Below are 26,829 nucleotides of genomic sequence, written 5' to 3' on the forward strand. Positions count from 1 at the left end.
ACTTTCCTGACAGTATCAGAAGGTACCGGCAACTATCAACAGAAAGTACCACCAACTATTAACAGAAGGTACCACCAACTATCAACAGAAGGTACTGCCAACTATCAACAGAAGGTACCACCAACTATCAACAGAAGGTACCACCAACTATCAACAGAAGGTACCACCAACTATCAACAGAAGGTACCACCAACTATCAACAGAAGGTACCACCAACTATCAACAGAAGGTACCACCAACTATCAACAGAAGGTACCACCAACTATCAACAGAAGGTACCACCAACTATCAACAGAAGGTACCACCAACTATCAACAGAAGGTACCACCAACTATCAACAGAAGGTACCACCAACTATCAACAGAAGGTATCAACTATCACAGAAGGTACCACCAACTATCAACAGAAGGTACCACCAACTATCAACAGAAGGTACCTCCAGCTATCAACAGAAGGTACACCACCAACTATCAACAGAAGGTACCACCAACTATCAACAGAAGGTACCACCAACTATCAACAGAAGGTACCACCAACTATCAACAGAAGGTACCACCAACTATCAACAGAAGGTACCACCAACTATCAACAGAAGGTACCACCAACTATCAACAGAAGGTACTGCCAACTATCAACAGAAGGTACCACCAACTATCAACAGAAGGTACCGCCATCATAATACCAGGAGGAGGAACCTTTATAATGTCATGAAGGTACCATCATCAGTTGATTAAACTTTCACATATTAAAAGCCACAATACAACAGGTTACAACAAGAACTGTTGTTCACAAAATGCACAGTTTACAAAAAATGGAACAGTTTTAATAATGTAAAATACTTTATTGAAAAGAAGCTGTGATGTCTTTGGGTACATCCACTGAATAAAACCTGATTAAAAATGTTGTTTGTGGTGTTGAAATATGACTAAACTTAATAAAAATTGTCAAAGATGTCACCTTCGTGTATTGAACATTTGATGGCATACAAAATATTCATATGCAAATATTTAGATACAAACAGGGACATATTATTTCCATAATAGCGGCAACCTGTACGGTGGTTTTAGCATGTGCAGGTGAGAGATGAACTTATCCCAAGATTAAAACAATTTCATATTAAGTATTTGTAGTTATGTACTACTGTAAACATAAAATAAAAATAGTTTGGATATCATATAAAATTAGTATTGTCTTGATTTTATGCATACAGCCAGTTTACAGAGCTTTTAAATGTGAACAGATATATCTTGACCCTCAACACATAAACTTTAGTCCAGAGAACCTGCCATGCTAAAACCACCTGAATATTTATGACTTCATAAGATGTGTGTCCAATTCACTAGGTGGGAGTCTTCACCAAATCATTATCTTGGCAATCATCACTGGTTTACACGCAAAAGATCAGATGCAGAGTCACCGATGTTTTCTTTATAGCCGTGTAAGCCGTTTCTTCTCCGAAGGATTTCACACATATCAGCACCAAGGTCACATTTCACTATGTCAGCCAGGGACATGGATGGTTTTGATTTACGTCTGGAGTTGACGGAAAATACATCTAAAACACCTGCTGAGTTCAATCTGAGCAAGTTATCACACTGGAAATAATTTGTTTAGGGTATTAAGATGTTGGTTAAGTAAAATCCATTGGTCCATATGTCATCAGTTAAAATGGCTGAAGCATCCATTTTTGATCACATCAAATTATGCCTCTTTCTAAGATTGTGCCACAAGCTCCTAGCCACTTTACACATCAATTTGTTAATTCATGAATAGCATGGTGTTGTAAACCTTCCTTCACAACAGTGAAATGTGTGCAACAAAACATTCTTATCACATCAGGTGACAGGCACAACCAATCATATTCCTGGGATGTCACTGCATGATAGAGTTCCAGCCCCTCGGACTCTGATCGCTACTACTAGCTAGAGTAGCTCAACTAGCAGCTGACAAGGTTCTGTACATAACAACTCCATGGCATTGCCCAACAGCGCAACACTCCTACCATGGCAACAACATAACAACTGGCAGTATGTAGACAACTTGTGGATGTAGTTCTGCGCTAATCATGTAATCAGATTTCAACGCCTTGTATCAACAGCAGCTGCACAACACCAAGGCTATTAACAGCTAGTCTCAGACACATCACAGTGACTCTTAGGTTCTCTGTCACTAACATCTAGACACAGTCTCAGTCATTCAGACACTTCAAGTGTTTTCTGCAGACAACAGTCATATGCAGTATTGAGCCTAGCATTACAAATCCAGTAAGATGAAGGTCGGACAGTCTCATCTCCGTCCTGCCTCTGAGCATTGAGTAAGTGTCAGGGTCCCAGCACGTAACATCACAGAGGTGAGTTGTCCCAGAGTTGTCTGCCCTATCTCTTATACTGTGCACCAATGCTACACAGTTGTTTCTGAGTTCTGATCAGATGCCAAAACAAATGGTTTGGATTCAGGGTGACCGCCAATATCATTGTAGTAGTTGTGTCCATTTGACATGACTGACTTAGGCATAATGACAGGTGCGTGCACACCATTATGACGTGGCTTTGTCCACGGTTCATCTTCCGACCTATCAAAGTATTCAGGATTGGCAACAGCCCTAGGTGATGACACAGGCAACATTCGGTCGGTGTCGGTGGGCTCCTCATCAAACACCTTCTCATTCTGATAGTATCCTGAAACAAAAGGGAATCATGTAGCTTCGTAACATTCAGATGTTTTTAATCATTTTCACAACAGACAAATAAATAAATCAATTATATATAACACTGCCACAAATGACTTTGAAAGGACAGATTCCTTTCCTTGACATTCAATTGGTCCACTCAGCACCCAATGTCTAGTATCTACTGTCTGTTGGTCCTCCCACTGTCAGCACCCAATGTCTAGTTTCTACTGTTTGTTGGTCCTCCCACTGTCAGCACCCAATGTCTAGTTTCTACTGTCTGTTGGTCCTCTCACTGTCAGCACCAGATGTCTAGTTTCTACTGTCTGTTGGCCCTCTCACTGTCAGCACCCAATGTCTAGTTTCTACTGTCTGTTGGCCCTCTCACTGTCAGCACCCAATGTCTAGTTTCTACTGTCTGTTGGCCCTCTCACTGTCAGCACCCAATGTCTAGTTTCTACTGTCTGTTGGCCCTCTCACTGTCAGCACCCAATGTCTAGTTTCTACTGTTTGTTGGTCCTCCCACTGTCAGCACCCAATGTCTAGTTTCTACTGTCTGTTGGTCCTCCCACTGTCAGCACCCAATGTCTAGTTTCTACTGTCTGTTGGTCCTCCCACTGTCAGCACCCAATGTCTAGTTTCTCCTCCCACTGTTTGTTGGTCCTCCCTCACTGTCAGCACCCAATGTCTAGTATCTACTGTCTGTTGGCCCTCCCACTCTCAGCACCCAATGTCTAGTTTCTACTGTCTGTTGGCCCTCTCACTGTCAGCACCCAATGTCTAGTTTCTACTGTCTGTTGGCTCTCTCACTGTCAGCACCCAATGTCTAGTTTCTACTGTTTGTTGGTCCTCCCACTGACAGCACCAAATGTCTAGTTTCTACTGTCTGTAGGCCTTCTCACTGTCAGCATCTAATGTCTAGTTTCTACTGTCTGTTGGCCCTCTCACTGTCAGCACCCAATGTTGGTATCTCTGTCACTGGCCCTCTCAGCACCCAATGTCTAGTATCTACTGTCTGTTGGCCCTCTCACTGTCAGCACCCAATGTCTAGTTTCTACTGTCTGTTGGCCCTCTCACTCTCAGCATCCAATGTCTAGCTTCTACTGTCTGTTGGTCCCTCTCACTCAGCATCCAATGTCTAGCTTCTACTGTCTGTTGGTCCTCTCACTCTCAGCATCCAATGTCTAGCTTCTACTGTCTGTTGGCCCTCTCACTCTCAGCATCCAATGTCTAGCTTCTACTGTCTGTTGGTCCTCTCCCAGTCAGCACCCAATGTCTAATTTCTACTGTCTGTTGGCCTTCTCACTGTCAGCACCCAATGTCTAGTATCTACTGTCTGTTGGCCCTCTCACTGTCAGCACCCAATGTCTAGTATCTACTGTCGGTTGGCCCTCTCACTGTCAGCACCCAATGTCTACTATCTACTGTCTGTTGGTCCTCTCACTGTCAGCACCCAATGTCTACCAAATGTCTGTTGGTCCTTCACTGTCAGCACCAAATGTCTGTCTGTTGGCCCTCCCACTGTCAGCACCCAATGTCTAGTTTCTACTGTCTGTTGGTCCTCCCACTGTCAGCACCCAATGTCTAGTATCTACTGTCTATTGGTCCTCCCACTGTCAGCACCCAATGTCTAGTTTCTACTGTCTGTTGGCCCTCTCACTGTCAGCACTCAATGTCTAGTGTCTACTGTCTGTTGGCCCTCTCACTGTCAGCACCCAATGTCTAGTTTCTACTGTCTGTTGGCTCTCTCACTGTCAGCACCCAATGTCTAGTTTCTACTGTTTGTTGGTCCTCCCACTGACAGCACCAAATGTCTAGTTTCTACTGTCTGTAGGCCTTCTCACTGTCAGCATCTAATGTCTAGTTTCTACTGTCTCTTGGCCCTCTCACTGTCAGCACTCAATGTCTAGTTTCTACTGTCTGTTGGCCCTCTCACTGTCAGCACCCAATGTCTAGTTTCTACTGTCTGTTGGCTCTCTCACTGTCAGCACCCAATGTCTAGTTTCTACTGTTTGTTGGTCCTCCCACTGACAGCACCAAATGTCTAGTTTCTACTGTCTGTAGGCCTTCTCACTGTCAGCATCTAATGTCTAGTTTCTACTGTCTCTTGGCCCTCCCACTGTCAGCACCCAATGTCTAGTTTCTACTGTCGTTTGGCCCTCTCACTGTCAGCACCCAATGTCTAGTATCTACTGTCTATTGGTCCTCTCACTGTCAGCACCCAATGTCTAGTATCTACTGTCTGTTGGTCCTCCCACTGTCAGCACCCAATGTCTACTCTCTACTGTCTGTTGGTCCTTCGACTGTCAGCACCCAATGTCTACTCTCTACTGTATGTTGGTCCTCCAACTGTCAGCACCCAATGTCTACTCTCTACTGTCTGTTGGTCCTCCCACTGTTAGCACCCAATGTCTAGTTCCTACTGTCTGTTGGCCCTCTCACTGTCAGCACCCACTGTCTACTCTCTACTGTCTGTTGGTCCTCTCACTGTCAGCACCCAATGTCAAGTATCTACTGTCTGTTGGCCCTCTCACTGTCAGCACCCAATGTCAAGTATCTACTGTCTGTTGGTCCTCTCACTGTCAGCACCCAATGTCTAGTATCTACTGTCTGTTGGTCCTCTCACTGTCAGCACCCAATGTCAAGTATCTACTGTCTGTTGGTCCTCTCACTGTCAGCACCCAATGTCTAGTATCTACTGTCTGTTGGCCCTCTCACTGTCAGCACCAAGTGTCTAGTATCTACTGTCTGTTGGTCCTCCCACTGTCAGCACCCGCTGTCTACTCCCTACTGTCTGTTGGTCCTCCCACTGTCAGCACCCAATGTCTACTCTCTACTGTCCGTTGTCCCTCCCACTGTCAGCACCCAATGTCTAGTATCTTCTGTCTGTTGGCCCTCTCACTGTCAGCACCAATGTCTAGTATCTACTGTATGTTGGCCTCTCTGTCAGCACCCAATGTCAAGTATCTACTGTCTGTTGGTCCTCTCACTGTCAGCAGCTAGTATCTACTGTCTGTTGGTCCTCCCACTGTCAGCACCCAATGTCTAGTATCTCTACTGTCTGTTGTCCCTCCCACTGTCAGCACCCAATGTCTAGTTTCTACTGTCTGTTGGCCCTCTCACTGTCAGCACTCAATGTCTAGTGTCTACTGTCTGTTGGCCCTCTCACTGTCAGCACCCAATGTCTAGTTTCTACTGTCGGTTGGCCCTCTCACTGTCAGCACCCAATGTCTACTATCTACTGTCTGTTGGTCCTCTCACTGTCAGCACCAAATGTCTAGTTTCTACTGTCTGTTGGCCCTCCCACTGTCAGCACCCAATGTCTAGTTTCTACTGTCTGTTGGTCCTCCCACTGTCAGCACCCAATGTCTAGTATCTACTGTCTATTGGTCCTCCCACTGTCAGCACCCAATGTCTAGTTTCTACTGTCTGTTGGCCCTCTCACTGTCAGCACTCAATGTCTAGTGTCTACTGTCTGTTGGCCCTCTCACTGTCAGCACCCAATGTCTAGTTTCTACTGTCTGTTGGCTCTCTCACTGTCAGCACCCAATGTCTAGTTTCTACTGTTTGTTGGTCCTCCCACTGACAGCACCAAATGTCTAGTTTCTACTGTCTGTAGGCCTTCTCACTGTCAGCATCTAATGTCTAGTTTCTACTGTCTCTTGGCCCTCCCACTGTCAGCACCCAATGTCTAGTTTCTACTGTCGTTTGGCCCTCTCACTGTCAGCACCCAATGTCTAGTATCTACTGTCTATTGGTCCTCTCACTGTCAGCACCCAATGTCTAGTATCTACTGTCTGTTGGTCCTCCCACTGTCAGCACCCAATGTCTACTCTCTACTGTCTGTTGGTCCTTCACTGTCAGCACCCAATGTCTACTCTCTACTGTATGTTGGTCCTCCAACTGTCAGCACCCAATGTCTACTCTCTACTGTCTGTTGGTCCTCCCACTGTTAGCACCCAATGTCTAGTTCCTACTGTCTGTTGGCCCTCTCACTGTCAGCACCCACTGTCTACTCTCTACTGTCTGTTGGTCCTCTCACTGTCAGCACCCAATGTCTAGTATCTACTGTCTGTTGGCCCTCTCACTGTCAGCACCCAATGTCAAGTATCTACTGTCTGTTGGTCCTCTCACTGTCACTGTCAATGTCTAGTATCTACTGTCTGTTGGTCCTCTCACTGTCAGCACCCAATGTCAAGTATCTACTGTCTGTTGGTCCTCTCACTGTCAGTACCCAATGTCTAGTATCTACTGTCTGTTGGCCCTCTCACTGTCAGCACCAAGTGTCTAGTATCTACTGTCTGTTGGTCCTCCCACTGTCAGCACCCGCTGTCTACTCCCTACTGTCTGTTGGTCCTCCCACTGTCAGCACCCAATGTCTACTCTCTACTGTCCGTTGTCCCTCCCACTGTCAGCACCCAATGTCTAGTATCTTCTGTCTGTTGGCCCTCTCACTGTCAGCACCAAGTGTCTAGTATCTACTGTATGTTGTTCCTCCCACTGTCAGCACCCAATGTCTAGTATCTACTGTCTGTTGGTCCTCTCACTGTCAGCACCAGATGTCTAGTATCTACTGTCTGTTGGTCCTCCCACTGTCAGCACCCAATGTCTACTCTCTACTGTCTGTTGGTCCCTCCCACTGTCAGCACCCAATGTCTAGTATCTTCTGTCTGTTGGCCCTCTCACTGTCAGCACCAAGTGTCTAGTATCTACTGTCTGTTGGTCATGTCAATGTCTAGTATCTACTGTCTGTTGGCCCTCCCACTGTCAGCACCCAATGTCAAGTATCTACTGTCTGTTGGTCCTCTCACTGTCAGCACCAGATGTCTAGTATCTACTGTCTGTTGGTCCTCCCACTGTCAGCACCCAATGTCAAGTATCTACTGTCTGTTGGTCCTCTCACTGTCAGCACCCAATGTCTAGTATCTACTGTCTGTTGGTCCTCTCACTGTCAGCACCCAATGTCTAGTATCTACTGTCTGTTGGCCCTCTCACTGTCAGCACCCAATGTCTAGTATCTACTGTCTGTTGGTCCTCTCACTGTCAGCACCCAGATGTCTACTGTCCTACTGTCTGTTGGCCCTCTCACTGTCAGCACCCAATGTCTAGTATCTACTGTCTGTTGGTCCTCTCACTGTCAGCACCCAATGTCTAGTATCTACTGTCTGTTGGCCCTCTCACTGTCAGCACCCAATGTCTAGTATCTACTGTCTGTTGGCCCTCTCACTGTCAGCACCCAATGTCTAGTTTCTACTGTCTGTTGGTCCTCCCACTGTCAGCACCCAATGTCTAGTTTCTACTGTCTGTTGGTCCTCCCACTGTCAGCACCCAATGTCTAGTTTCTACTGTCTGTTGGTCCTCTCACTGTCAGCACCCAATGTCTAGTTTCTACTGTCTGTTGGTCCTCTCACTGTCAGCACCCACTAATGTCTACTTTCTACTGTCTGTTGGCTGTCTAGTCTGTCTGTTGGACCTCCCACTGTCAGCACCCAATCGTCTAGTTTCTACTGTCTGTTGGTCCTCTCACTGTCAGCACCCAATGTCTAGTTTCTACTGTCGGTTGTCAGCTTTCTACCTCCCACTGTCAGCACTGTCAGCACCCACTGTTTACTTTCTACTGTCTGTTGGTCCTCCCACTGTCAGCACCCAATGTCTAGTTTCTACTGTCTGTTGGTCCTCCCACTGTCAGCACCCAATGTCTAGTATCTTCTGTCTGTTGGTCCTCTCACTGTCAGCACCCAATGTCTAGTTTCTACTGTCTGTTGGTCCTCCCACTATCAGCACCCAATGTCTGGTTTCTACTGTCTGTTGGTCCTCTCGCTGTCAGTATGCAATGTCTAGTTTCTACTGTCAACGTTAGTCAATACTATGTCAGCACCCAATGTCTAGTGTTTACTGTCTGTCAGTTAGTCAACACTCTGTCAGTCTTACCTTTGTCACTCAGGTCCATGTAAGCAGCAGGGTTGGCTGACTTGGGCTGCAGGTAGTCATCCTCATCCAGTGGGAGCTTCAGAGGGACTTCTTGCTTCTTGGGCATTGAGATGTGGCTGTCAGGGAAGCCACTGTATGCTGGGTGTCCTGCCATGTTGGGTGGGATGCCATCTATTTCATCTGCAATCACACATTTGTATTATCTTTGTACATGATCGTTGTCTTTAAAACAGAAAATGAATTTGCACTTGCAAAAGTACTTGCAAAACACAGAAGCAACCTGCTGATTGTCACTTCTATCAGGCCTGGAAATCATATTAAATATGTATTACCACACATTGCAAGTGAAATACCACTGACTGCATGTATACTACAAACACATACCACATTGAATTACCTTGTCAATGGCAAACATAAGGTATGCAATCTGAACTCACCATCAACGGTGGTCTACTAAAATCTCAATGCTCCTTGAGCCAAAGGATGATATACAACAGTGAGTTGTATGTCTTTCTTTCTAATAAACATACCACAAATTGCTGACAAGTGTTGCTTTTATTTAGTCACACTCTACTGTGTATTCCCTTACCATGGACATAATTCATTTCTTAATACATGACCTTGAGAGTTATTTTGATGTACTTTACGAGTTGTTAATATTGATTAATGACGGATTCTGTGTGACTTTCAACTAATGGAGATAGATACACAAGCCACAAACAAGTACAAGTGATATACATACATAGATTTATGTACCAAAGTTACTTATTTGGTTCTGTTGCTTATAGACCCAGCCAAACACTCCATTTAACAGTGAATTATTGTCACTTGATTGACAAAGCTTACGGACACACAAAGAATGATTGACATTACATTTTGGAATAACCATTTCTATCTCATTTGTAAAAGAAGACACATGGGATGCTAAAGAATTATTTTTGAGCAAAAGGTTCTGATATGTTCATTGACAGAATGTATATATATACAGTTCAGTATCACCAACATCCATGACATTACATACAAATCCAAAACTACCGGTATATCAATAAGAGCAAATATTTTACATGTCCAGCCCAATTTCTACCCATAACGAACAGTGACATTTGATAACATTGGCAGGGAAATCTGTTCTGCTGCATTCTTAATAATCTTATCCAATTATTTTTACATTTAATATTATATGTAGTGTGAAGAGGATATCTTCCACATTCCCCACTGGCCGAACATATGCCCATATGATGAACAAATTCACAAAATTTTCTATGAACAGTTCAATGCCGTGTCTTTTTTTTCTTTTTTTTTTTCACTAATTACTCACGTATTAAATGTGAAATATTAGCAGAACATAACTCCAGATTCAAAGACAGGTGAACAGTTAGTATTTTGTCAAGTCACCATGGGCAGCAATGCAGGCTTCTATGCGGCGGGGCATACTACTGATCAAAGAAGTTAGAAAGTCGAGGTCCATGCTGTCCCAATATCGGACCACCTCTTCTTTCATTTCAGCAACATTTGTCAGATTTTTCTTATTGACACTTTCCTTCATAAGTCCCCAAACATTTCCTATTGGATTTAGGTCAGGGCTATAGCTTGGCCAATCTAATAATGTCATATTTTGGGTCCGAAACCAGGCCTGTGAATGCTTTGAACAATGTTTTGGGTCGTTGTCCTGCTGGAAAATCAAAATATTTCCATAGAACACGTGAGCAGATGGAAGTAAATGTCCCTCGAGAATATCTGTGTACCACTCACTGTTCATATTCCATTCAAATACACAGAGGGGCGGTGCTCTTAACACAGATATGCCACCCCAAACGTTAAATTTCGGACTGTACTTTGGGCGCTGATACAAAGGTTTTTCAGTTTGTTTGGTCCAGAATTTCAGTGTATTAGGAAACAGCCAAACAGAACTTTCATCTGAGAAAATCATATTGTCCCAGTTAAAATTTCTATGCTGTAAGCACCAGTTCAACCTTCGCTCCTTTTGTTCAGGTTTCATGATCGGTGATGGAATTCCTCGACTTTTCTGCCAACCCATTGCATGCAGCTCAGTTCTAACTGTCTCCTTACAGACAGCCACAGTTCCTCTATCAATCATATCCAGCCTTAAGTTTTCTAAACTCCTTCCTTTGTTTTTAGAAACAAGAATACCAAGCCGCCTCCTGTCACCGACAGTCAATTTTCTGGACCTACCTGCGCCTCCCTGGTGCTCAATGCCATATCCATTTGCAATATTTTTCAAAACACGATAAACAGTGGACAAAGGGATGCCCGGTTCTACTTGAAATCACTTTATCTTATCTGATGTCCTTGTTATAATACTCTAAAATCAACTTCCTCTTCTCTAAATCATCCATACTGAGGATCACTGAAAATGTCGTCTGCTAGCAAGTAAACAAAAGGGGATAACTCTTCACAAACTAATGAAAAAGGATTAACGGAGTTGTCTCTCTTGAATGAAACCAAGCACTTGGTCAAGGTTGTTTATACTAGAAATCCAATTAAACATATTCCTAAAATTCTCAATAATTTCTGGTCATACTATATATTACATGCACATCTTTAATGAAAATGACACTTTACAAAATGTTCACTGTGATTTCACATGGCGGTAACTCAAAACCCTTGCTAAGCATCGTCCCACCCTGAAGATGATATGCATCGATTTTGTCTACATTCTCAATAAGGTTTTAATGAAGACTAAACAGACTCTTTTTTCAGGTTTTTTATTTTTACCTTGACATGAATGATCAATGTGTTAAAAGTGTTTCCATGTTCCATAAAGGAGATGTACAATATCCCTGAGATGTACATTGACATGTGAACCCTCATGGCCAGGAGAAAGTGATCAAATGTAACGTGAGGTATATTTGGGAATATTTTTTCGCAGTTAAGTACAGATTCTAGTCTTTTAGGTTGAGTCCCACCTGGGATTTGAACCCACAGTCTCAGAGTCAGGCACCTAATCACAAGCACATAAAGTTCTCACTCAATCAGCCACCGCAGGTTCCACAAAAGTGAAAGTCAGACAACTGGTAGTCTATCACATACTTTATGCACCCTTCTGAGGAGTGTAAGAGGCAAGGCTTCCATGGCCAAAAGCTATCAACATAAAATGCCTTTCACAAAGTTGTCCAATGTAACATATGTTTCAAAAACAAATTAGATGATCTTCTGACAAATCTTTAAGCATCTCCATTTACATTAAATAACTGTTTGGTGCTTGATACAAGTTAGGGTTGATGATTAGGCTATAAGAATGCAGCTGACCTGATAACACCTGGACTGCAACAGAAAGACAATAGATGGGCTTGGGTACTGATTGGCTTGGACTGCACGGACTGGACTGAGTGGACTAGACTGATCCAAGGGCACAAGGAGGTGACTTCAGGCAGTGGTCAAGAGAGGATGTATTATGCCGGTGAGTAAATATATAGCTGAATTTACAGTGGTGATCACATTTTCACAATTAAACAATAAAGATGAAAACATCCTGGTTCAGTACACCAACCTCTGTCCTTAAAGAAGCGGACTGGATCGGAGCTGTAACGGGAATTAATACTGTTTTCTCTTCCTCTTGTTGGTGACAGCTGTTGTCTCATGTTTCGAGCTTCAGCTGCAGACTCAAGGTGAGCATAACGCTTCTCTCGCCACGGTCTTATTCCTCCATCTTTAGGCTTGTGATCAAAAGCTGCAGCACCCAGCAATAGCGGGATCTAAACAGAAGAAAACATTTCCATGGAAACATATCAAATAAAGACTAATTCAGTGAGCAACTTTCCTACAGACTGTAACACATCTTTCCTACTATTTTCTGATAGGGTCAATGTTTCTGTTACCCAAATAGGTTACCATGACATGATTTTTGTCAAGAAATGTCCCTGACCTTTGTGTCCTCTGGGATCTGTTGTTGCTGTGGTTGGAGGTAGTCATCTGCCTCCATCACTTCCTCGGGACCATCCACAGCCACACTCATGCTGCGGGCCAGGTCATGTTTGTCATAGGAGTGACTGGGTAGTCGCAGCAGCTTGTCTCCCTGGAAGAGAACACCATTAACATTACCACCATCTAATTGCATCCTGATGCACCCTTATTCCTCCTAAAACATATATGCAAAATATATTCAGACTCAATGACCAGTGTTTATTCTTCTCAAATCTTTATGCAAGAAACTGCTGCCATTTAATGTTAATATGTCTTCATAGACCAGCAACAGTAACTGGTGTAAACTTTTCATTGAAACTGAACCATGTGATGGAGACTGGTCAGATATATTTACTTTGACTCATGTTCTTGATAATATCACAAAAGGGTAAACTATCCAGTAAGGGTGAGTGTAAGCAAACATGATTTGTTTTAGGTTTGAAACGAAAGAAAAACGCAAATAATTGCAAATCAGAAAAAAGTAATCTCAAAAACCAATATTAATGGGCACAGCCAACTACATATTTGAAACACTACAAAGAGGTGATCATAATCACACAAGGACATTCATAAAACACAAAAACAAAACAACATGCAAAATGTGTAGGGCGAGAAAAAAAACCTGCTTTATTTCAAGAGCAGAATTACATACTTGTAAAAATACTTCATGAAACATATGAGTTTAATGCACTAATGTTATCAATGTCAACTTTCTGAAAATGTCATTGTAATACAATAGCTTAAGTAGCATCTACAATAAGTATATTCTGCTTTCACGAAAACAGCCATCATGTTCGAGTTAAACTACACCTGTTATTATTTAAGTGTCTTGTACAACCTAAGACAGAACCACTGTGTACAGGCATGGAGAATGGGTCTGTACAGGATCACGTGTACAGGCATGGTGAATAGATCTGTACAAGATCATGTGTACATAGCCATGGAGAATGGATCTGTATAGGATCATGTGTACATAGCCATGGAGAATGGATCTGTATTGGATCGTGTACATAGCCATGGAGAATGGATCTGTACAGGATCACGTGTACATAGCCATGGAGAATGGGTCTGTATAGGATCATGTGTACATAGCCATGGAGAATGGATCTGTATTGGATCGTGTACATAGCCATGGAGAATGGGTCTGTACAGGATCACGTGTACAGGCATGGTGAATAGATCTGTACAGGATCATGTGTACATAGCCATGGAGAATGGATCTGTATAGGATCATGTGTACATAGCCATGGAGAATGGATCTGTATTGGATCATGTACATAGCCATGGAGAATGGATCTGTACAAGATCACATGTACATAACATGGAGAATGGATCTGTACAGTATCATGTGTACATAGCCACGGAGAATGGATCTGTACAAGATCATGTGTACATAACCTTGGAGAATGGATCTGTACAGGATCACGTGTACAGGCATGGTGAATGGATCTGTACAGGATCACGTGTACATAGCCATGGGGAATGGGTCTGTACAAGATCATTTGTATACAGCCATGGAGAATGGGTCTGTACAGGATCATGTGTACTTAACCATGGAGAATGGGTCTGTACAAGATCATTTGTATACAGCCATGGAGAATGGGTCTGTACAGGATCATGTGTACATAACCATGGAGAATGGGTCTGTACAAGATCATTTGTATACAGCCATGGAGAATGGGTCTGTACAGGATCATGTGTACATAGCCACGGAGAATGGGTCTGTACAGGATCATGTGTACACAGCCATCGAGAATAGGTCTCTACAGGATCATGTGTACATAGCCATGGAGAATGGATCTGTACAAGATCATGTGTACATAGCCATGGAGAATGGATATGTATAGGATCACGTGTACAGGCATGGTGCATGGATCTGTACAAGATCGTGTGTACATAGCCATGGAGAATGGATCTGTATTGGATCATGTGTACATAGCCACGGAGAATGGATCTGTACAAGATCGCATGTACATAACATGGAGAATGGATCTGTACAAGATCATGTGTACATAGCCATGGAGAATGGGTCTGTACAAGATCAGGTGTACATAGCCATGGGGAATGGGTCTGTACAAGATCAGGTGTACATAGCCATGGAGAATGGATCTGTACAGGATCATATGTACATAGCCATGGAAAATGGGTCTGTATAGGATCATGTTTACATAGACCAATATACAATCATGTACCAGTAGGAGGGGCTACCCTGTGTAGATTGGTTGTCCTATATCTACAGGCAGTAGGAGGGACTACCTTGTGTAGACTCGTTGTCCTATATCTACAGGCAGTAGGAGGGGCTACCTTGTGTAGATTGGTTGTCCTATATCTACAGATGGTAGGAGGGACTACCTTGTGTAGATTGGTTGTCCTATATCTACAGGCAGTAGGAGGGACTACCTTGTGTAGATTGGTTGTGGTTGTCCTATATCTACAGATGGTAGGAGGGACTACCTTGTGTAGATTGGTTGTGGTTGTCCGATATCTACAGGCAGTAGGAGGAACTACCTTGTGTAGATTGGTTGTGGTTGTCCGATATCTACAGACAGTAGGAGGAACTACCTTGTGTAGATTGGTTGTGGTTGTCCGATATCTACAGACAGTAGGAGGGACTACCTTGTGTAGATTGGTTGTGGTTGTCCTATATCTACAGGCAGTAGGAGGGACGACCTTGTGTAGATTGGTTGTGGTTGTCCGATATCTACAGACAGTAGGAGGGACTACCTTGTGTAGATTGGTTGTGGTTGTCCTATATCTACAGACAGTAGGAGGAACTACCTTGTGTAGATTGGTTGTGGTTGTCCGATATCTACAGACAGTAGGAGGAACTACCTTGTGTAGATTGGTTGTCCTATATCTACAGGCAGTAGGAGGAACCACCTTGTGTAGATTGGTTGTCCTATATCTACAGGCAGTAGGAGGGACGACCTTGTGTAGATTGGTTGTGGTTGTCCTATATCTACAGACAGTAGGAGGGACTACCTTGTGTAGATTGGTTGTCCTATATCTACAGACAGTAGGAGGGACCACCTTGTGTAGATTAGTTGTCCTATATCTACAGACAGTAGGAGGGACGACCTTGTGTATATTGATTGTAGACTTGTGGCAGTCATTGTAAGGAGGTATTTACCCATTGCTTGCAGCCAAGCTGAATGTTTTCTAATGATAGGTGAAGTATAGTTAGGAAACCAAGAGTGATGTTTACATGGTATCATCTGAGCAGTCCAAAGCATGCTCGTTAGTGTTACTTCACAGTCATGCTCTACATTGGACACTGAAAACCAGGCAGATTATCCATTACGTCTTTTTTCAATTTAGTAAAAGTGTCTAATAGAATAAAAGGTAAAACCACTTATTTTGGATTGTTATTGTCAAAGTCATGCAATCTGAAACACGTTTTCTCCTTAGTTTTCTGAGAATTAATATTCAGCAAATACGATGGTGTGGGTGGAAAGGCCCAGCCCATGATGTACAGCTACCACACAGACAAGACGGACACCATGCAGAATGCAGTATCAGGAATACGTTTAGTCTACTGCGTGCACGATTCTACCTGATACAAAAGTGGCTGGTTACTAACGTCACAGCTATCAGGCCCTGCGATCATGTCAATCTCTGTGACCACATTTGTCTGGTCAGGGAATTTCTTCAACACATCGCCCTGTTGTCACAAACAGCCACACAGTCAGCGTCAAGGCATTCACGGTATTACCCGCTTTAAGCATACACGAAACTCTGTACAGAAATTGTTCACTAAAGTGTACCTTAGAAAAAAATGGACTGGATTGTTGTTTCTGGGAGAGAAGCTTTCAGAATTTCATTACCATGCAGATATTTTTCATGCGAAAATAAAAGCCTGTACAATAAAAAAGTAACTGATTCTGAAGGGAGGTGGCTTCAATAACTTCTGTCAGGAAAGTCTTGTCTTTTATGGTGATTTCTAGTGATTTGCAGTTTTCATGGGTAGAACATTGACAACCAACACTTGACAACAGGGGTACTTGGGTAGTGTTATTTTAACAAAGTACTGAATGCAAATTTTGCAAAAACATTTTAAAGAACTAATAATGAACAGAAGCACTTTACTACAAACAGAAAATAAACAGCATTTGGAATACTGTATTCAACCCAGTGATAGGAAGCAGAAGAAAAATATTATTTACATATTGGGTCCATAACAGAGGCTTATGAAGAAAACATTAACTGATCATAATACTACACAGAATACATTGTTATTTTAAACAAGTACAGCACTATATATTTTGTTCCATTAAGGCAAATCTATTAATTACAGAGCCACATCCATTCTAATTTCTTCAAAAGCAAACCTTTCAAATCAATAACTAACAAAACAAAGATATAACAAAACAGACATTAACACCCATTAAATGCAGTGGAATACAGTAACCATGTTCAGCTAGTTAGAATCCACAAAAATAGCAACATGTATAGGTTTCAGATTATTAATGGTGCATTTACTGGAAGTATCAGACAGAAAATCTGACGAGAACCTTAACTCTGTTCCTGGAAGCAACTGGATGTAGCCAATTACAGATGTAGACACATTTCATTAACTTACCTGTATAACAAGATAACGGCCAGGATCCCGTGCCATCTTCGCAAACTCTTCCGCCAATTCTTTGAAGGATGGACGACTGTCTGCATCTAACATCCAACCTTTAGAATAAAACATGTTTTAGAAATTAAGTCAGTTTAACTCATTAAGGCCGAGAGATGCATATATGGGGCAAATTAATCAGCTCCTCACAGCGAGTGATGCGTGTTTATGGGGCAGGTAATTAGCAGTTTCTCACAGCGAGAGCCACATACAGTCGTCAACAGCAAGCACCTCTTATTCAGCAAGAGACGCACATGTGTGTTGTACTTTTAAAATCACACTGTACCTTTTATTTCAACCAATTTAGCAGTACTGAGCAAATGTCAACTTTTCTTACGAGAGATCCCACCTTTAGTATCAATCAGAAGAAGTATTTAAAGTGTTTTGATAACAATTGCTGGGTACTCATCCTTGGGAATGGATACTAAAATACTTCGTATGCACCTTGATTGAATTAGATGTAATGGTTTAGAGGTTACTAAAAATTATATTTCCTTCAACTACCTAATATATAGGAAACAATATACGAAATTTCAAGGACATACAAAGAATCCAAACACAATAGAATAGTTTGAATTTACATTTTATGCATCATTACGTTGTCATGTTTCATATACTGAAACATAATGTATAAACACAAGTAATTATACATCCAAGCTCGAATAGATTAAACATAATTGAACTTACTAATTGAAGTTTACTGAATTGTAACTAGTTGTTTTCAATAATCTAAAGTTCGTAATGTTACCTAAGCGAATATAAAGTGATAAGTCGCGCCTTTGCATCGAATACATATATACATGTCAGTGTTATTACAACAATGAAATGTTTTACTACGTTTGTTACAAAAGACAGTAAGTTGGTAATTCAAAACATTGTCACACATGGACAGAAGTAATATCATAAGTTATTACATGTAAGCCATACAAGCGTATTTCAAGCATTTTTGTTCAAGCTGTTGAAAGTTTCATGTTGATTTGAATTGTCAGTTTTCTATGCAATTTACATGAGCATTGTGTAAAACGTTTGTATTTGATCTGTGTAATTATCAAATCCGGTGCAATTATCACGTGTATCAATTAACTCAGTCTCTATTGATCCATCGTCAATAAAAGCTGGATAGTATACTAGTACGGTTACGGTATCGATACACATGCGTATAATCATTCAAGCAGATTACAGTAATGAGATAATTGAACGCCTCTTTCGACCTTGAAATAACAGCCTCCGGTAGAATGCATATGTAGTTACGTCCTTGTTGAAAGGTTTGTCCCATGACAAGTGTAAAATAAACAGATGCGCTGTTATATCATTGGACATCTTGCTTTATGGAGTCACGCCCCTCTCTGTGATGTTTATACATGCATGCACATCTGTAATCTTATGAACCTCGTTTGCATTCAGTAAAGATATAGGCATGCCCACCTTCATAAATATTGGGGGTGGGGGTGTCAACTGTAAGTTTATACACTATAATAATTCAGTATAGTGTCACCTCGTGAATTCTGTAATGAGTGTACTCTAGTTTGGATAGTCATTCGTATCAAGGTGAAGATTATATGTACAGCAAACCATTATGTTTTATGTACTAGTTGTGTGCATAAAATGTATATGAAAATAAATACTACCTCTACTCAGTGGTTGGATTTCAATCGCTTTGTTTTACTTATCGAAAAACACTAGAATGAGGACAAATAAACTCGCCAAAGTGACTATCTACTCCTATTTGTCTTATGTGTATATTTCATACATCGTTACCAGTGTGTATGTTTACAATACACAAACTGTTACATGATAGCTTGAGTTGATAAAGCTGAAACCCAGCATATCGACTGGTCAAGGATATTGCCAATAACCAATCTCTATCCAAGCTGCTGAGTGACCAAACGTGCTCTTCAGAAATTTCGCCCACACCCCGGTCACCTGTCCTTTCCTCTGTGACAGGTATCTCATGATACCATTGGTCGCAGATCGTCTATTCGGGAAATTTGATGACGCCCTATCACGTGACTCTTTGTTTTATGTCTATGCAAGGAATATGTAGTATACATTTTGTATATGTATGTTTGTATGGTCACGTATGTTTTCTGCATTAAATCTGTATGAAATAAAGTGCAATGCTATGAATGTGCTTTGTGCTAGTCACAGACTAGCGTTATAGTACTTTCATTAAAATAATTCGTAAACACTAGGAATGTATCCACAAAACCTCTATTTTCGTCGAAGATTATAAAGTATGAAAGTAAATTCTTCTTTACAGTATGTCATTGTCATAGATGTTTTGTAATTTAAACCTCACACAATGATATAAGAGAAAGAATTTGTTAACGTGAGTCTCATCTGTTACATACAAAGAATACATGTGTATGCATATTGTGATAAAATATAAATGTACAAGCCGACAAATGGTCTACAAGAGAAACTTGCAATAAAATTACATAAAGCTTGCAATACACGACATGTATTCACACCTGATTTCTTTCAACATATATCTTTACGACACAATTAAACAATCAGGACTTGTTTGTACGACTAGACAGTTTCCTGTGATCCCCGAAACCTGCCAGGGAAATCAGGTGTGACTAGCACTAATTAGTCTCGGCACAGAGAGCGGGCAATCAGCGAGGGCTTCCAGGTGTTGAGTAGTGATGGGGCTCTCGTGCTTAATGAGTTAAAAGTGACTGAAGGAGTGAATTGGGGCATGGCAGTATTTCTGTCCATGTATTTCAGTCAGGTGATATAATTATGTGAGACAGCTTAAGCAGAACACACTGGACAAATAGAAAAAACTCAAATTCAAATTAACAGGCAGTAGCTTCTGCCAGCGAGAGGTCAGCATGTTGATCATCATACTGCTTGCTTATTTCCAGTCTGCCTGTAGCTGTGACAGAGCTGTATTGTAGTTATGACAGAGCTGTATTGTAGTTGTGACAGAGCTGTATTGTAGTTGTGACAGAGCTGTATTGTAGTTGTGACAGAGCTGTATTGTAGTTCTGACAGAGCAGTATTGTAGTTGTGACAGAGCTGTATTGTAGTTGTGACAGAGCTGTATTGTAGTTGTGACAGAGTTGTATTGTAGTTGTGACAGAGCAGTATTGTAGTTGTGACAGAGCTGTATTGTAGTTGTGACAGAACAGTATTGTAGTTGTGACAGAGATGTATTGTAGTGACAGAGCTGTATTGTAGACAGAGCTGTATTGTAGTTGTGACAGAGCTGTATTGTAGAGCTTGCTGACAGAGCTGTATTGTAGTTGTGACAGAGCTGTATTGTAGTTGTGACAGAGCTGTATTGTAGTTGTGACAGAGCTGTATTGTAGTTGTGACAGAGCTGTATTGTAGTTGTGACAGAGCTGTATTGTAGTTGTGACAGAGCTGTATTGTAGTTGTGACAGAGCAGTATTGTAGTTGTGACAGAGCAGTATTGTAGTTGTGACAGAGCTGTATTGTAGTTGTGACAGAGCTGTATTGTAGTTGTGACAGAGCTGTATTGTAGTTGTGACAGAGCTGTGTAGTTGTTGTAGACAGAGCTGTATTGTAGTTGTGACAGAGCTGTATTGTAGTTGTGACAGAGCAGTATTGTAGTTGTGACAGAGCAGTATTGTAGTTGTGACAGAGCTGCATTGTAGTTGTGACAGAGCAGTATTGTAGTTGTGACAGAGCTGTATTGTAGCTGTGACAGAGCAGTATGTAGTTGTGACAGAGCTGTATTGTAGTTGTGACAGAGCTGTATTGTAGTATGTGACAGAGCAGTAGGTTGTGACAGAGCTGTATTGTAGTTGTGACAGAGCAGTATTGTAGTTGTGACAGAGCTGTATTGTAGTTGTGACAGAGCTGTATTGTAGTTGTGACAGAGCAGTATTGTAGTTGTGACAGAGCTGTATTGTAGTTGTGACAGAGCTGTATTGTAGTTGTGACAGAGCTGTATTGTAGTTGTGACAGAGCTGTATTGTAGTTGTGACAGAGCTGTATTGTAGTTGTGACAGAGCTGTATTGTAGTTGTGACAGAGCTGTATTGTAGTTGTGACAGAGCTGTATTGTAGTTGTGACAGAGCTGTATTGTAGTTGTGACAGAGCTGTATTGTAGTTGTGACAGAGCTGTATTGTAGTTGTGACAGAGCTGTATTGTAGTTGTGACAGAGCAGTATTGTAGTTGTGACAGAGCTGTATTGTAGTTGTGACAGAGCTGTATTGTAGTTGTGACAGAGCTGTATTGTAGTTGTGACAGAGCTGTATTGTAGTTGTGACAGAGCTGTATTGTAGTTGTGACAGAGCTGTATTAGAGCTGTATTGTAGTTTTTTTACATGAAAATTCCATGACTTCAATAGAAAGTTTTCCATGACTTCACATATTATATTCAGCATTGTAACCCAATCTTTTCCCATTGAGCCTGGTGGGCAATTGATGAAAAAGGTGTTCAGTGTTCAGTTGTGTACATGCTACACATAGTGTTTATCATGCACGCTTTCATCAGTGACCTGTTATACCATGACACAGTGTATTGTTTCATGATTGTACCCTTCAGGTATACTTATTCTTGCTAGTATATATAGTCCATTAAGACAGTTTATGTATTAGGCATAACACTCTCTTGTTCAGGATAAACCTTTGGGCCTTTTGTTTTTCACCTGCTCAAAGTTTGATATTTTCAACCAAACCCTCAGAGTTGTGGTGTAACTACAACTTAAATACGACCTATGCACATACCTTAAGCTGGACAGGACTGCCATTAGTCTCATCATATAGTCCCTTTCAACCCATGGGATAAATCTTCAACAGTGACTTGTGGCTAAACACATTTACTGGTATGCTTAAAAAAAGACCCAAGGTATATTTCAGAACCATTTGTGAATTCAGAGAAGATAGTCTCTTTACATCATCACAAGTAAAACTTCACTCACATTTGATCATTATCATGTAGACATCAATTGTACAGATAGAGGGTTGTGGCAGTCGCTCTCCTTTCTCCAGTAGATCAGGCACATCACGGGCTCGGATACTGTCATATGGCTTCTGACCATACGTGAACAACTCCCACACTGTGACACCTACACAGAAACAGGCTTGTTACAAGACATCAGAGTGTGGATAGTAGATGTCTATCTGCTACTAAAATTTTGTAATGTTTCACTTACATGTTAGAATCAAGTTGAAAATATTGCTTAGCGAAGTTTCTGATATTTCTTGCGACTCACCATAGCTCCACACGTCACTCTTGTGTGTGAAGATCCGATGCTGGATGCACTCCAAGGCCAGCCACTTGATGGGCATCTGCACAAACACACGCACCTCAAATATCATGTGTCTCTCAACATTCTACTCATCTCTAGCCCAATGTGGAAATAATACTACAGTGCACTCTGTCAAACTCGGACTCTGTCTTTCTCAGATTGCTGTATAAACAGGACTGAACTCACGGTCCCGACGTAATCCTTCTTTGTTGCCATAATAAAAAAGTTCTGTATCTCGGACTCTCATTATTTCGGATTTCGGACCAAAGTGTCGGCCCGATAAGGTAGTTACATGTAAAAACATTGCTATATAATTCGGACTGAGCTGGAAGTCCGCTTGGCCAATAAACCTTGAATAAACATTCCGTTGATTGGTTTGTGTATTTTGTCTTATTTACTTAGCAGGAAGTCCGCTTGGCCCAGACCGCGTGGTCTAGCGGTGAATGCTTATTTACCTTTGATGCGACTAACACCAATTGTAAACTATAATTGAGCCGATCATGTCAACTCAGTGTCAATGTCACTATGCATTTAAGATGCCATCAGACACAGTGTGATATCAAACATCGTTACTTTGCTCTTTGACAATGTTACTGTGGACCCACTGCCGAAGCAGGTATCCGAGAATCGTTGTTTTCAATAACATTGCGAAAAATAGTTTATAATTTTAATTCTGCTGATAATATATGATAAATTGAAATTTAATAAGTGTTTTCAGACATTGTGAAATGTGATAGATTTAATATATGAATCATAAGTCAGGTAAGTTCCTAGAATTATGTCTCCATAAAAATCTGTGTACTTCGGACTACTGTATAATTCGGACTTTTTAGTCGGTCCCAAGCTGGTCCGAATTAGACAGAGTGCACTGTAAATGCTTACACTGGGAAGAAAGCAGAGAAAACAAACCCAAACCTAATTTTCCCACATAATTCTAAAGCAAACCTGATTGATGGGTGTCCCCAACCCAATTACTTCGTATGTACATGATATATACTGTCTGTCTGAGTATCCATAGTGCTGTCTTTGACTGCTGCACATTGATGACATCAAATGCAAAAAACTGGTGCTTAGTATGTACATGATATATACTGTCTGTCTGAGTATCCATATTGCTGTCTTTGACTGCTGCACATTGATGACATTAAACGCGAAAACTGGTGCTTAGAATATAAAAAATGAAGCGGATAACAGAAAATGTTCAGAGATGTTACAGAGATGTTGTTGTGAGTGTATGACTGCAGCAGCACCTAGCAGTCCCTAGCAGCAAGGCTGACAGTCCCTAGCAACAAGGCTGACAGTCCCTAGCAACAAGGCTGACCAGTCCCTAGCAACAAGGCTGACCAATCTCGAGCAACAAGGCTGACAGTCCCTAGCAACAAGGCTGACCTTTCCTCCTGCAGCATGGTACTCATCCTCATTGTAGTCTAGTAACTTGGCCAAACCAAAATCTGTTATCTTCACTTGGGTTGGAGTTTGCACTGAAAAAGTCACAGGTGAAGTGTAATGGTTTCACTTGGTTTTCAGAAGAAAAAGTTCTTTTTATATATATGCCCCCAATCCAGTGGCTGCATGAAGATATGGTGAAATCAGTTAGTTTTATCTTGCCTCACACATAAATGTCATTTTCTGATTGGCTGAACGCTCTTCTATTATTTTCAATGTACCCCGCTTACAAGCGAGTAACATTTTCCACGTACCCCGCTGGGAATGCCGAACTCATTTGGTACATTGTTGTAGTAATTCTTTATCTCGAACAACATTGAATCACGTATGATGTACGGAAATTAACGATATTTTGCAAATGCAAATCGATGGAAGGGAGATAACTCTAAATTTGTTTTTATTGTCGCCTGGTACTCCATACTATGATCCGATACTCGTGCTTCAAACAGTTCAAAATTACCACTGAGGTGTTCGGTAAGATAAATACGTTGTTCACTGGTTCCTCGGGGCCAATTGGGTTGATGTACCCTCAATGTTTCTTTATGTTTCCCTCGCCCTTCCGGCTCAGAGAACATAAAAAACATCGAGGGTACATCAGCCCATGTCCCCATTGAGACCAGTGAACAACTTATAATATCATCTTTGTGAAGAAAAAAAGGGAAAATGTTTCATGTGCATTTTTCTCGCATGCAGCAAGGGGTGAAGTCGACACAACACTGTGAGGGTCGGTCACTCACAGTCAGACTCACTCAGTGAGGGTGCACTGAATTTGTATATGTTTATATTGTTATTTATTGTGTTGTTTAACAAGATACAGGACAGAAATCTTTGTTGACCCATGAAGCAGTTCAGATTCTAATCACAGGGAAAATAGAACTTTCCTCAAACCCAGGCTTTCAAACTTCAGTATATGAGAAATGAAGTTGAAACATTATGCCACTTTAAAGAAATGGAGTTAAATATTTGTTAAAAGTGACAGTATGACATCGTGAAGATGTGTAACTCACCAAGGACATTCCTTGCTGCCAGATCCCTGTGGACAATGCCACGGTCTTCAAGGTATGTCATTCCCTGGAAAACAAACCTCAGAGTTTTCAGCTAACAATCGAGATAAACTGTACACGATACACACTTGAACGTAGCCAATAGACAGTCAGTTTATCAAAAACTGTTAATTACTTTGTCAAATGAATGTATAACTAGATACATCTTTACTGATATCACTGAGTAATGTGGCTGTTGATAGCATAAAGCACGTACCCTGGCAATCTGGGTGCACCAGTTGAGCAGCACCTTGGAGCCAATATGTTCCTTATTCTTCCTGACATAGTCCAGCAGACATCCCAGAGGCATCAGCTGGGTAATGAGCATCATCTGAGCTGTCATGCAAACTGCCAGAATACGCACACAACAAGGGTGTTCCACTGATGCCATTACCCGAGCCTCCTCCAAGAGTTCCTTGTTCTGGTTGGGTGTACCTTCCTGCAGTACCTTGATGGCAACTGGGATCTTCACGTTCTCCCCCTCAGGGATCCAGAAACCCTGCAACCCAGAGGAGAAGGAATCACAAACCCATGAATTAAAATCTTATGTACAAGCCATTTCAACAGGTACATACCACAACAAGCACAGTCCAACAACTATTATCCATTTTAGGTACATATATTCCTATTTTCAAGTTCCTAACATACCCAGTTGGTAAAGTCAGTGCATACCTTATATACTGTGCCAAAAGCTCCAGACCCAATGATGCCTCCACGTCTCAGTTCAGATTCTTTGATTAACCTCAGCTGTGCAAGGTCTGGCTTGGCATTTGTTGGAGTCAGGGGCTGAAATGTCAGTTATTTCATTAATGCATTACTTCTTTAAATCAAACTATTCAGTTTAAATGTCAGATGATAAAGTCAGCTAATACTAATGTGAACATTTCCCACCTCAGTCTCGTCAAAGCCGGTCATCTTGGCTGTGAGGGCAGCAGTCTTCTCCTTTGACTTGGCCCTCTGGTTCCAGTTGTATGCCACACACACCAGTATGATGCCCACCACCATCACACCACTGATTACAGCACCCGCAATTATACCAATCTTCTTCTTTTCTTCTCTGGAAGGACAGATAAATATATCCTTCAAGTCATTGTATCAGGTTATATGTCCACAGCAATAACTCTGAAGCTAAGTGAGTGCATTTATTTACAGCAGTTGTGCTATATGAACAGCCACAAAACCCAGTGCTGAAATACTGTAAGAATTTAAGAAAGTTAGTTCTATTACTGCTAAACCAGCAGAAAAGGTGTTGAATTACACACATAAACAGACCCAACTCAACCTTTTTGTGAATGTCCCAAGATTTACCATCAGAACTTTTATCATGAGACATTGTGATTCAACCCAAAATAGACTACTTGATAATGCTGTCTACATTTATTGGCACTCACTCATCTTTCTTGCGGAATTTAGCAATAACTTCAGGATGTTTGGCATCAGCGCATACTGTCCTGGAGGGGTCAATAGTCTGCTTGTCAGTGCTGTGATCCATCACAGTGTAAGGTAGCTCTGCAGGACATTCGTGTGTACAGTTGAACTGAAGCAAAAGACAAGAATTTAGATATAGCCTGGCTATTAGTATCTCCAGAAAGGAAGAAATTATTGACTCTAAAAGACACAGGTTGTTGCACTTCTATAGCTTCAAAATTAACATGGAGAAGAACATACCATAGATCCCTCTTCATCAATGTAGATCTTGAGGTTGTTGCATGCCTGGCAGTTACCACTGGAGGGGCCGTTGCATCCCCCACGGCACTCCTGGTGGCAGCTCTCACACTCTTTGGTCTGGTTGTCTGAGTAGGTGAAGGCTGGACAGTGCTCTACACACAGACCTTCGCTACGGAAGTAGGTGCAGTCTGTACAGTACTGCACCCCAGGTCCATCACAGGTCAGACAGCGCTGGTCACACACGCGACACAGCTGCAACACGGTTACAGTATTTAGTCACAAAGTTTGTACAAGACACCTGA

At 41.7% G+C, this 26,829-nt stretch overlaps 1 protein-coding gene across 2 annotated transcripts in view; it reads right to left on the bottom strand.

Moving 5' to 3' along the window:
- Positions 1-820: 820 nt before the first annotated feature.
- The window catches only part of LOC124258906 (epidermal growth factor receptor-like), a 217,248-nt gene continuing 191,239 nt past the window's right edge, over positions 821-26,829 (bottom strand). Inside the window, exons 14-28 of one of the 2 annotated variants that reach the window (XM_046692970.1) lie at positions 26,528-26,779; positions 26,251-26,396; positions 25,751-25,916; positions 25,532-25,645; positions 25,077-25,358; positions 24,824-24,887; positions 23,760-23,851; positions 22,335-22,410; positions 22,041-22,187; positions 17,103-17,200; positions 16,104-16,184; positions 12,486-12,635; positions 12,111-12,315; positions 8,600-8,779; positions 821-2,678 (exon numbers count right to left, since the gene is read on the bottom strand). In XM_046692970.1, the coding sequence (XP_046548926.1) occupies positions 2,401-2,678; positions 8,600-8,779; positions 12,111-12,315; positions 12,486-12,635; positions 16,104-16,184; positions 17,103-17,200; positions 22,041-22,187; positions 22,335-22,410; positions 23,760-23,851; positions 24,824-24,887; positions 25,077-25,358; positions 25,532-25,645; positions 25,751-25,916; positions 26,251-26,396; positions 26,528-26,779 (2,331 nt within the window). In that variant the 3' untranslated portion in view covers positions 821-2,400. The remainder of the gene's footprint in view (positions 2,679-8,599; positions 8,780-12,110; positions 12,316-12,485; positions 12,636-16,103; positions 16,185-17,102; positions 17,201-22,040; positions 22,188-22,334; positions 22,411-23,759; positions 23,852-24,823; positions 24,888-25,076; positions 25,359-25,531; positions 25,646-25,750; positions 25,917-26,250; positions 26,397-26,527; positions 26,780-26,829) is intronic. The other variant, XM_046692971.1, reaches the window with a different exon arrangement.

This window comes from Haliotis rubra, unplaced genomic scaffold (assembly GCF_003918875.1).
Source record: "Haliotis rubra isolate DU_JTF1 unplaced genomic scaffold, ASM391887v1 Scf701, whole genome shotgun sequence".
Lineage (NCBI taxonomy): Eukaryota > Metazoa > Mollusca > Gastropoda > Lepetellida > Haliotidae > Haliotis > Haliotis rubra.